Source organism: Heterocephalus glaber, unplaced genomic scaffold (genome assembly GCF_053883595.1).
Source record: "Heterocephalus glaber isolate CG9 unplaced genomic scaffold, H.glaber_assembly_v1.0 deba00001608, whole genome shotgun sequence".
Taxonomy (NCBI): Eukaryota; Metazoa; Chordata; class Mammalia; order Rodentia; family Bathyergidae; genus Heterocephalus; species Heterocephalus glaber.
In genome coordinates this window covers 41315077-41327642 of record NW_028258379.1, presented here as the reverse complement: position 1 = coordinate 41327642, position 12566 = coordinate 41315077, and the positions used below count along the sequence as shown (strand labels likewise).

Genomic DNA, 12566 nt, shown 5'->3' with positions numbered 1-12566 from the left:
GACTGGCTGGGAGATGTTAAGTCCACAGGCCATGCGTGTCTCCCTCATGCAGCACTCCTCCCCTGAGCCTGCTCTCAAGCCTGCAGCACCTCCAGCCAGCATCACTCTCCCAAGCAACCCCTCAATGGCCCAGAGGCTTCCCCATAGCTCCAAGAAAAACCCACAGGCCCTGCACAATACCTTGGTCCAATCACAGAGATGCTCACCGAGGAGTCATGCAAGACGCCCTCAGGGCTGGGGACAGCTCTAAGCAAGAAAGAGCAGCATCTCCTTCGGGCCATGCCCATGCGTGGACACACAAGAGGCACTCTCCACATCATGCTCCTCACCTGTGGGCCGAGGCACCCAACAGGAAGGGCCGCCACCTCAAGTCTACCCCATGCTCCAGGGACCACAGGAGGGATGTGAGGGCAGAGCAGTGATCAAAGGGACAATAGTCAAGGACCACCCAGACCCAAAGGAAACCACCCATCCATAATGTCGAAGGTCTAGTGACTCCAACTTGGGCATCACGGGGGACACCCACACCTGGACACATCGTCAGGCAGGCTGTCATACGGAGACATGACTGTCACACACGGAGGTGACCACACAGCCACTACACCAGACCCCTTCCAGCGAGTTCTGGCCACAGGTGGCTAACTTCTCTCCAGCAAGAGTGGAAGGCAAAAGTCAGGATGTGCACCTTACCTCACAGGGGAGAGGCCCCACGCACCACCAGCACCTGCCCTTTGGGAATGAGAGGCACAGACACACCATGGATACCAAGGGGCAGCTGGCTGTCATGGGTCTTCCCCAAGGAAAACCTAGTGAAGTTCCCAGCAAGAGGAGGAAAGAACTCCAGGTTCTGAGAGCAAGAGAGATGAAGACAAAACAGTGATTTTAAAGTTCATCAAGAGCTAACAAGGGGCAGGGCACAGCGCCTGCCTTACAAGCACAAAGTCTTGAGTTTGATTCCCGGTACCAAAGAAGTAAATAAATAAAAGCATCTTTACAAAAAAAAAAAAAAAAAAAAAAAAAGAGCTAACAGCTGAAGCAATAATGACAGTGTCTTATGGGCTTAAGAAGACAGCTGAAACACACACCATACCCCTAATACACTTATGCACATGAAAAGGCTAGGTTAGAACAAAGTGCACTCAGATCTGCTGCTCAGGTGAATAAAGACATAATTAGCTCTAAAATACAACAAGTGTGCACACTGAAGTTTTCAGGACAACCACAAACAAACCACAGTAGTAGCCAGCCACAGTAGCACCTACCTGCCATCACAGCTATTTGAGAGGCTGAGACAGAAAAATCACCAAGTTAAAGGCCACCCGGGAAACTCAGCAAGACCCTGCCTCAAAAATTTAAAAAGGGCTGGAGGTGTAGCTCAGTGGGGAGTGCTTGCCTAGCATGTGTAAGTTCCTGGATTCAATTCCCAGAACTGAAAGAAAAAAGAAAAGAAAAAGAAAAAAATAAATTGAAGTAGTGATAAATTTTACTACCAATACAGGAGAAAAATGAAATAACAAAAATCAATGCAAAATAAGGTAAGACAAAAGAAAAAAATTAAAAGTGTAGGACATCTTTTAAAAAAGGACAAAGAGAAATAGACATGAACCCAAATGGCAACAATTTAGACAAGTGTAAATGGACTGGATGGTCCAGTTTAAGTCAGACTGGATGAAAACAAAAATCTACATACATGCTGAATAACCAGATACAACTAATATGTAAGGTTATAAGAAAATTTAAAGAAAAAAAGTAAAAGAAACAGAAAAAAAAACCCACCAAATACTACCACCTCAAACAAAGTTTACACAGCTATACCACTGAAGTCAACAGTAAGACAAAAATTATCACTAGACACAGAGACACACAATAACAAAAATTTCAAAACACCTAGCAGGTACTGTAATTCTAAACATGTATATACCAAATAACGTAGCCGCCAAATGTACGAAACAGAAACTGACAGAATTATAAGGACAACAGAAAAAGCTGCCCTTAGATTTGAAGATTTTTAATGTATTTCTGAAGTAGACCAAAAGGAAACAAGTGTAAAGACCACAATAAACCAAGTTCGATCTAATGGACTGACAGCAAACCCTGTATTGTCCCACCAAACACACATTCCTTTCACCTACAAACAGAACATGTCTGGGAAACAGACCTCAGTCCAAGCCATAAAGCAAGCTCCAAAAAATTTTTTTTTTCGTACCGGCGATCGAACTCAGGACCTTGTGGTTGCGAGGCAGGTGGTGGAACCACTGAGCTAAATCCCCAGCCCGTCCAAAAAAATCTTAGGAATTTGGTGTCATATTGACCACCTTCTCTGATCACAACATAAAGTAAATTAGAAATAAATACGGAAAAAAGAGAAGAAAAGAATTGAAAAATAACTGGATGGGCTGGGGATTTAGCTCAGTGGTACCACCGCCTGCCTCACAAGCACAACGTCCCGAGTTCGATCCCCAGTACCAAAAGAAAGAAGGAAATATAACTGGAAAGGATATGCCTGGATATTAAGAAACCCTGAAATACTGTATAAGCCTAAGGAAGGAATAATGAAAAAAACTGTAAATATGCTAACCTAAAGGATACATACAAAAGCTGTGAAATGCACCTAACACGTTACTTAGAAGATAATGTGTAGCTACAAATGCTTTGTGAAAGAGGAAAAATAATAGGCTGTGTGAGCTGGGATTTAGCTCAGTGGTGCTGCCGTCTACCTCATAAGCCCAAGGTCCTGAGTTCGATCCCCGGTACCAAAAAAATAAAATAAAAAATTTTAAAAGCTGTCTATTTATCCTAAGAAATCAGAAACAAGGGGTTAGGGATGTAGTTCAGGGACACAGCATTTGCCTAGTATGTATGAGACCCTGGGTTCAATCCCCAGCACCAAAAAAGAAGGAAACAGAGAAGAAAGAAGGAAATAAAGAGAACAGCATAAATACAAGAGATGGAGAAAAGAAATGGAGAAAAAGAAAAAACGGATATTCACTGTCAAAAATTGACAGACCCAGGGTGGGCCAGAGATTTAGCTCAGTGGTTCCACTCCCTGCCTCGGAAAGCGCAAAGTCCCAAATTTGATCGCTGGTACCAAAAAAAAAAAAAAAATTGATAGACCTGGCCTGGGGATTTAGCTCAGTGGCGCCACGCCTGTTTGGCAAGCACAAGGTCCTGAGTTCAATCCCCGGTACCAAAAATCTAAAAAATAAGTAAATGATAGTCCCTTGGGTGAGGCAAATCAGGAGAGGATGTCCATGTGCACAAATAAAGTAAGAGTTAAAAGGAAGCAGCACTACAGGTCCTGCAGAGGTTTAAGAAATAAAAGAACATTATAAACAACATTGTGCCTAAAAATCTAAGTGAAATGAACAAATTCTCAGAAAAATATAATTTTCCAAAACTAAAAGGGAAAGAAAGTTCTATAACCACTGAAGGTGTTGAATCAGTAGTTATAACTCTCAGAGACTCCAAAGCTAGGCTACATTGTAGGTGAATTCTCCCTAACAATCCTGATTTTACATGAGCTACAGCGTGAGGCACAAAGGTACATAGCCCTCCGCCCTGTGTGAGGACATGTTGGCACCAAAGTCCGGGAAGGGCTGCAGGAAGGAGGTTGTAGACTCGGACACCCTAAACAGAACTCACACAGTCTGCATTCTCCAAGGCTCCAAAGCTGCCATGACCTGAGCACACTGGGATTCTTCCAAGAACAGGAAGTGAGTGATGCTAGAGTACCAATTTATACAATTTACCACACTAGCAAGTCAAGGAAAGGAATCCCTAACACTCTTAATAAAAGAAAAGCACAGGCCTGGAAGTGTGGCTCAAAGATAGAGCACTGTCCTCACATGAAGCTCGAGGCCCTGGTTCAATTCCCAGAACCCAAGAAATAAGTGGTTATGTTCAACACCCATGCACGATACTTTTTTTTTTTTCGGTACCGGGGATTGAACTCGGGTCCTTGCGCTTGCACAACAGGTGGCGAAACCACTGAGCTAAATCCCTCTCCCCCCGCCCCGCCGGGACTCTTTTTTAACCACTTAACAGCTAACCACAAGCATCACTAAGGCAGCGTTTGTTTCCAGACTGATGATCCCCAGCTTGGGCAGGTGTCATTTCAACCAGTCAACCAGTACTGAATAAATCTGATAAAACTGTTGTTTTTATATTCCATTATATTAGCTTATAAAAATTAATGAAAAACTATGCAATTTTTGGTCATCCTGTATTTAAATAATTGGACTGGTAAGTGGTTAACTTCATAAATGGTAACTATAAAAAAGTTTCAGCAGGAGCCAAGCATGGTAGCTGTAATCCCAGTACTCTGGGAGGCTGAGGCAGGAGGATTGCAAATTCAAACCCAGCCTGGGCAACTTAGCAATTCAGTGAGACCCTGTGTCAAAATAAAAAATAAAAACAAAAAGTTATAGGGCTGGGGATTTAGCTCAGTGGCACTCTGCCTGCCTCACAAGTGCAAGGTCGTGAGTTCAATTCCCCGTACCAAAAGAAAAAAAAGTTACAGCAGATATCATTTGTAGTGGTGAAACACTAAAACTTTAACCTCAGAACATAGCAGGTTATATACACAAATACTTCTACTCAATGCGGCACAGTGAAGGCCAGTGTGGTGAGACAAGAAAAGAATTAACAAAACCATTCTTGAGAAACGCCAATGAGAAAATATATCCTTCAAATTAAAGTAATCTCTGCATAAACACCCAGATTACTGACTTCCAAAATTAACCGAAGTGCTGGGCGTGGTGGCACACCCTAGAATCCCAGCACTCGAGAGGGACCGAGGCAGGAGGACCGCTGAGAGTCGGAGACCAGGCTGGGCTACATTGTGAGTTCAAGGCCTGCCTGAACTACACAGAGAAACCCTGGGTCAAAAAAACAGAAGACAAACAAACAAAATCAACTAAAGGCTTGGGTGTAGTGGTGCATTCCTATAATCCCACCTATTTGGGAGGCTGAGGCAGGAGGGGCATCTGGGCCCTGGAATTCAAGGCCACTCTGGGCAACATAGTGAGACCCCAAAAAACAAAATAAAAAATTCTAAATGGCGGTTCTAGTCCCAAAGCAGTGGTTGGCAGTGCAGCCTGGTGGCACAGGGCCCTGTGTCCCACCTTCCATACCAACAAAAAACAAAACAAACACGATTTCTAGATATCAGCGACAGACAACAAAAGTCGACTTTCACTGTGACATATAAAACACAAGCACTTAGGCATCGTCTACCAAGGCGAGTACGTCACAGAGGCTTGTCGAGCAGGTGTGTTCACGAGGAAAACGGGCCACCTTCCCACCAGCTCTGAGTCAAGAAATTCCCTTATAAACCACGCAAGGCTCTGTGGGGAGCCAGAGGAGATGCTTCCAGAAGTCACACAGGCACTGCAAACCCCACCTCATGCTCTGCTCATGATGAATCAGGATGAGTACTGCACCTACACACAAAAGCCAAAACCATGAAACTGCTGGAAAGATACCTTTGTGGCCTTAAGAGTACTTAGCTTTACAGTGGGGATTTAGCTCAGTGGTTCTGCAGCCTGCCTCACAAGCGCAAGGTCCTGAGTTGGATCCCCGGCACCGGAAAAAAAAAAAAAAGAGTACTTAGCTTTGAAGACACAGAAACAACTAACTAAAACACTAGGCCTCACCAAAATTAAAAACTTCTGCTCATCAAAACACAAGGTGAGCCAAGCACAATGGCTCACACGTAATCCCAGCTACTCAGGAGTCAGGAGGATCCCAAATTCAAGTCCAGCCTATGTTAGCCTGAAGCAACAGCAAGCCTCTGGTCTCAAAATTTAAGGGGTGGGGGTGTTGGAGATGTAGCTCAGTACTAAAATGTTTGCCTAGCATGAGAGACACCCTGAGTCAATCCCCAGTAAACAAAAAGGAAAAAAAAAAAACCACGAAAAAATGAAGAGACAAACCACACACAAGGAGAAAACGTTCACAATCTGTGTATCTGACAAAGGACTCCCTCAATCCAACCACAAAAAGACAGAGACTCCCCAATTAAAGTGCAATTCAGCCAGGCCGCACGCTTCTAATCACAGCACTGGGAGGCTAAGACAGGAGGATCAAAAGTTTAAGCATAGCCTGGACAATTCAGCGATGTAACAAATGATACTATGTTTAAAAAAAAAAAAAAAAAAAGGCGTGAGGATGTAGTTCAGCAGCTAGTACTACAAAAGAAAGATGGAGGAAAGGAGGCAGGCAGATGGGCTGGCCCTGCACTTCATACACAGGAAAGAGCAGCCAGTGGCAGGGAGATTGTGCTCCGCACCACAAGGCCCAGGCTGCGAAGCACCCAGCCCTCCACCCATAGGAGTGCATATGGCAGAACTCACTCTGACCAGGGAATAGTATGCAGTGATGAAAAGGAAAGGGTAGGTTACAGAAGTAGAATGGCCTGGTGCTGGTTGATAAGCAGGCAAGGGAACCCACACGTGGCCTCCTGGACAGATGGATGGCACTGTCTATGGAGGGTGGCAGCATCAGAGCTGACTGGGGAGGGACACAGGACCTCTCTGGGGTGACAGAAACATGCTGAGTCTCCAGCTCCTGCTGTATGGAATGAACCCGGGCTCCCTCAGTGCACTAACATCAGCCAGGAGACCAAAGGGGTAAGGATCGCACAAACGCACTGAACAGTCAGTTTAGAAAGGAACTCGAGCCTCAGTAGGAGACAAAATCAGGTGGGAGTTCTGGGTCCAAAACAGCAAAGGCTGCTGAGGATGGGGAACGAGGAGCAAAGGCAGTGTCAACCACACCTGGCAGAAGGTTCAGTGGGCCATCAGGGTGGCAGTGCTGCTGTACCCAGGCTCCCAGAGGGACACTAGGACTTGGCCTTCCCTCTGGTAGAGTGCCTGGCACAACTCCCTGGGGTCAGAGAACTCTGCTGCCAGCACCAACACCAAACCAACACCAAAGTTAGCAGAGATAAACAGGGACCACAGAGGGGGCACGAACCCCAGAGTGACCTGAAGGATCACAGAGGGTGGACAGACCCAATCTGACCTAAGGGATCACAGAAGGCTGTGAAAGAGGACAGAGACATCCACAATTGGAGGAGGGAGCTTTCAACATACATAGTTTCCCCCACAGAAGCTGCTGAGATTCAAGTAGGAAAACAAAGAAATAAAAATTGGCAGAAGAAATAAACAGGAATTTCACTGACAAGGAAGTACACATGGCCTAGATTAGTAATCAGGAAAACTCAAGTTAAAACCACAATACCACTTCATACCCACCAGACTGGCAAAAATTAAGTCATGCATGTTGGCAAGAATGTGGAGCACTGGGGACTCTCACCTCCACTGGCGGGGCCCAGGCTGGCAACAATGCTCTGGGAAGCCACTGGGTGGCCACACTGAGCTGCACACACATGCTCTGCACCCCACATCCTAACACCCGGTGATAGGAGGCCCTGCCATCACAGGGAGAGCTGTCCAGGCAGGAGATGGGGACCAGGATGTCTATACGGCAGGTTTGCAATTAGCCATGAACTGAAATCAAGTCAAACGTCCCTTGGCACCAGCAGAGATGCAGTGGTGTCGTCCCAGAGAATACTACACAGCAGTGAACACGTCACCAGCCGCCCTACAAACGCAGCTCAGAGGGCTAATTACTGGGCCACACGGGGAGAACGGTGCCGCTGACAGAAAGTCCCAGATGAGCAGCAGACTGTCACTGTCTAAGTGTGTACACCTGTGATGCAAGCACACAGCAGAGCCCCCCACACACAAGGCAGGACAGGTGAGGGGTGGCTCAGAACTGAAGCTGTGCACTCTCTGTCACCCTGGACTCGCCCTCCATACCAGACCCAGCCCACTATCCTGTTGGCCCTTCCTCCCTCCTCAGCCCAGGCAGAGCCCCGATCATCCCAATACCCAATGCCACTCTCACCCCAGGGGTCCCACCCTGCCACCTGCCCTGCTCCCGTGCCTTCCTTTCTAGACTCCTTAAGAACAGAGCCTGACAGTGCCCCTAGCCACACTCTTCCACCTCTGAGAGGTTAAAGACTTCAGTTCTAGCCTGGTGCCATGACATGCTCTGCCAGTCCCAGCCACGTGGGGCTGAGGCAGAAGGCATGCTTGAACCCAGGAGTTTGAGACCAGTCTGGGCAATACAGTGAGACCTAGTCTCAAAAGTCTTTGGTCCTCACTTGGGCACCCCAGCCAAAGGCAGCCAGGTGAATCTTCTGTGGGACCCTCACAAGCGGGGATATGCTGGCACAGGAGGTCCAGGGGCTGCAGGGGCTGGTGATGCAGAGGAAGAGACAAGAGGTGTGGGGCTTGGGAGATGCTCCTGGGTTTGGGTTCGAGGTAAGTGTTGACTCAAACAGGGACACGAGTCCTCCTGGGGGCTGCACCAGGTGTGGGAGTCCCACAGAGCATCAGTCTTGCCTTTCCTAGCCCTGTGCTGCAGGGGGGCAAACCTATTGGCTGGTGCCCTCTGCATCCCCCACAACACACTCAGAAACGGCGTGTGATGTGCCCACTTGCAGGGAAACTCAAGGCCAGAGTCCCATGCGCGCTCCTGGGCCGCACTGCCTCCTGAGGTTCCCTTGCCCACACACACCTCTGCGCCCCTCTCTCAGCCTCCTGTCTATTCCTGGGCCAGAATCCTGCGGGACGGCGTTGGTCTCCCCCTCCGCCTGGGAGCTCCTGATCAGGAACCAAGTCAAGAAAAAAACCACAAAAGTTTCAAGCTGTGTGGGAGAAACCAAGAAGCTGCCAGTCCTCTCCACCATGGCTACCCAAGGCTCGGGCCCTGCGGGTGAGCCTAGTCCAGTCCTTGCTAATGGAGGGGTGGGCGGCCACCTACCAAGTGCAGGGCGGTGAGCCTTTACAAAGGCAAAATTAGCAGCTCCAGGCAAAAAGCACTGAGGTTCAGAAGATTCCTCTACAGGGCCAGGCCAGGCCAAAGCTAAGGAGAGGACCGACCTGGCTTGGCCCGCAGGACGAAGGGGCGGCCTGAAGCCCTCCAGACAAGGGACACCGTGGTTCTTTGCTGGCTGTGGCTGTCCTCTGACACCGCGCCCGAGGGTCACTCCCAGGCCTCGAGGCTTGACAGTGCCCGGAGGAGAGGGAAACTGCGGTCCCCGGCTGGCACCTCGCGCGCGCGCCAGAGGCAGGTGTCAAGGGGGAGGCTGGGCGCGGGCCAGGCTCCCCGGGCAACCTGACCCAGAGCCCCGACCTGATCAGACCCGGGCAGCCCCGACCCGGGGCCCCCGCGGGCGGGGCTCTCGGCATGGGTGCGGGCAACGACAGGCCTGGAGGGGCAGGTGTGCGCGGACAAAGCGCGGAGCGCAGGCGCGTACCTGGGCACACAGCTGGGGCTGGAGCCGTCCACCTCCCAGGTGGCGAACAGGTTCATGGGCACCGGCGTGTTGAGCGCGCCCGGCGCGCCGGGGAGGCCGAGGCGGCCCCGCTCGGCCATGGCACCGGCCCCGCCGTCCCTCGGCGGCCTGGGGCTGCGCCGGCCGCGGGCGCGCGGCGGGCTGGCGGGCGGTGGCGGGAGGGGCCGGGCTCGAGGGAGGGCGCGGCGCGGTCACATGGCGCCGGGGCCAGGGGCGGGGGGCGGACCGGAGGGCGGTGTCAGGGAAGCACCGTCCCACCACGCCGAGCAGCGCCGCCAATTGGCCGGGCGTGCACCTCGGGCCCAATCACCTCCCGCCGGAAGTGAGGTCCCGCGCCCCCTACGGGCTGCCCCCGGCGCGGCGGCGGGAGCGCGCAAAAGCGCGCCTGCGCACAGACCCTTCCCGGCGCGCGCCCGCCCCGCCCCCTGGGACGGCCGTGAGGTCCGTGGGGACTGGGGCTGGGTCCGCCAGGTGGCACGCCCGGTGCCCTGTCTCTCGCGCCTTCTGCTCCTGGCGCCGTGTCCCTGGCCGTCCCACGTGTCCCCCACCTGACTGTGGGCCTCGGCGCATCCCCGCCCGCGTGCACCCCAGTGTCCCCCGGCGCCTCCCGTCCCCGCCGTCCCGCGCGTCCCCCTCATCCCTCTAGGCCTCTGTGACCCCTGTTTGGGCCTGGATTCCCCCCACCCCAGCCCCATCCCTTCGTCTGGGTCCTTGTGCCCGCGGCTGCTCCTGGCTCGCAGGGCGGTGGCAGGCGGCACTACCGGGACACCCAGCTCCAACTCAGGTCCTCCCCGATCCAGCTTCCTCCCCTTGCTTTTCTGGGTTTTACTGAAATCTATGAGAACAAGTCCCAGAACAAGGACCTCAGGCTGGGACTGACAGGGAAATGGAGACCCAGGCCAGCAGCAGGCCTGGGGACCTGAGTGGGCCAGGGAGGCTCTTGTGTTCTGGGCTGGGACGGTGGTGCTTTCACCTTCCCCTGCTCTTGGTGAGTCTCCGGCCAAAGTCAATAGATGTAGGAAAAGCTTTTCTCGCATGTCTTACTTCTTTGTGTTTCCAGCTTTACACAGTTACTTTCTCCTCTTCCTGCCTGTGTCTTGTCTACAAGTAGCTTTGTTTAAATAATCCCAGCCTGAGCCAGCCAGCTTTGAACCAGCTGTCTCCCTGCCCCTGGGGGTCACTATGACAGCCCCCGCCCCCACCCATGTGGCCCTCCTCCTGCTAAGGCTGGGCTGCTGGACCTTGCTCTGTCAGAGGCAGCCTCCCGCTGCAACGCGAGGATCTGAGAGGCAAACAGCTGTGCCTGCTTGAAGTCAGGGTCCCACTTGGAGAGAACAAGGGGACTTGTGTTCCCCGAACACTGCCTCCTCCTTCGAGTGGTGCAGCTAAAAGCCACGAGGGTCTGTCTGTCTGCAGCCAGCTGCCCGGGGTATTGTCTCATGCTGTGGCCCTCCCCTGCCTGCACCTAGGAGATGAAGCCTCTGTTCGGAGGGCCACAGCAGCCCTGTGGGGACAGGCAGCCTTTCATGGGGGACAGAGGAAAGGCCTCAATGACCTCAGCCACTGGTGTGCAGCGCTGAGACAGGACGGGTTGCTGTTGCAGGCCGATGAATGGGCTTCCTGATACCTCGTGTCTGTGTGTGCCAGGCAGCCAGCACAACCAACCAAGGATCAAGAAGGAGATGTAGGGTGACTGAGCCAAGCACTGGGGCTTGAAAACAGCGCCCTGCTCAGTACCAGGCACCACTGTGAGTCCTCAATGGTTGTGTTATTACTGTCCATCCCATTTGACAGAGGAGGAAACTGAGGCACACGAGTTTCTGCCCCTCCACTTCAGAGGAACCAGGGTGAGGACCCACTCAGTCTAGGCTGGCATTGCCCCAAGTGATTAGTTCCTATGGTTGCAGAGGGCACAAGCATGCCATGCACACACATGCACCAGTGGTGGTGGTGGGGGGTCTTCTCTGCATTTCCAAGGTAGGCAGAGTACACCAAATAAGGTACTTTTTTTCCCCAAAAACCTGTTGTTTGCACTCTTGTCCTCTGAGTTTCAGAATGCTGCTGTGTTGCTCCTCCTCTTGCAGACTTCGGTGCCCAAAAAGCCAAGAGGTCCCCCTTTCCAGCAGCCAAGTATGGTGTGACACCCCTAGTCTAGAGTTTGGAGCACTTCCCCACAACTTTCTTAGAAGAAAAACTTGGTTCAGAATGAATAATGCAGTTGGGGAGGAGCTCCCGGAAGAAAGTCCTTAAAGTCCTGGGGCTCAAGTCACCCTGAAACCCTCCTGAAAACTGTTATCGTGCTGCCTGTCCACTTAGGTTTTTTTTTTTTTGGTATGGGGGATCGAACTCAAGTCCTTGCGCTTGTGCAGCAGGCAGCAAAACCACTGAGCTAAATCCCCGACAGGTTTGTTTTTAATAAATCAAAGCCTTGAGGTTCCAAATGGTTTGTAGGACTTTTGCAGTGAGAAAGAGGAAAGCCCCAATCCCTAGGCAGTTGAGCACGGCATAGGCACTAGTCCCACTGGCTGTCATGGGGTCTCCTCAGCCTGTGGGTCAAGGTGTGGGCATTTCTAGCTGGGCACTTAGAGTTTGGGATTTCATCCATCCACACAGCTAAGATGACACAAACTCAGGGTGGGGATGGGATGCAGGTGAGGTAAGCTTGGCTGCTGCTTGAACAGAGCCTCTCTCCCGGTGGGGAACCTTGACTGTCTCCAAGGTACAGGGACCATGGTGACCCAGATGCCCCTAGGTGTGCCAGGTGCTCAGCAGTGACATGAGCTGGCTCAGCCCCCTACTTCCCTCCCTCAAAAAGGACCCTGACTCCCTGCCCTTCCTCTGGAGCAGCCCCAGGCCCTCAGGTGAGTGGAGGACACCACATGCTAGCGGTTCCTCTTGCTGAGAAGCAGTTCTGGAGGGGACAGGTCCCTGGCCAGCCACTCTGTGGCAGAGACAGAACTGCCAAGAGTCCTAGGTGTGGCCTGCCACACCTTCTGCCATGTGCAAGTCGTCAATGGCCCAGGCCCCTGACACTGAACAGGGGAGGAACTTGACACAGAAGGCACAGCAGTCACAAGCAGCTCTCCTAAGAGGAAGGACCATAGTGACCAGGAGCTGAGGTGGCCACAGTGTTGCAGGTCATGGCCCACAGGACTGGAGCAAGAATGTGGGCTTTCAGTACAAGAACTGCATGGAGTCA

General features: G+C 51.6%; 1 protein-coding gene across 4 annotated transcripts in view; it reads right to left on the bottom strand.

Moving 5' to 3' along the window:
• The window catches only part of Pacs2 (phosphofurin acidic cluster sorting protein 2), a 59531-nt gene extending 50026 nt beyond the window's left edge, over positions 1-9505 (bottom strand). For 3 of the 4 annotated variants that reach the window (XM_013066080.3, XM_013066081.3, XM_004836827.4), the window contains exon 1: positions 9329-9505. In XM_013066080.3, the coding sequence (XP_012921534.1) occupies positions 9329-9447 (119 nt within the window). In that variant the 5' untranslated portion in view covers positions 9448-9505. The remainder of the gene's footprint in view (positions 1-9328) is intronic. The other variant, XM_004836826.4, reaches the window with a different exon arrangement.
• Between the last annotated feature and the right edge of the window lie 3061 nt (positions 9506-12566).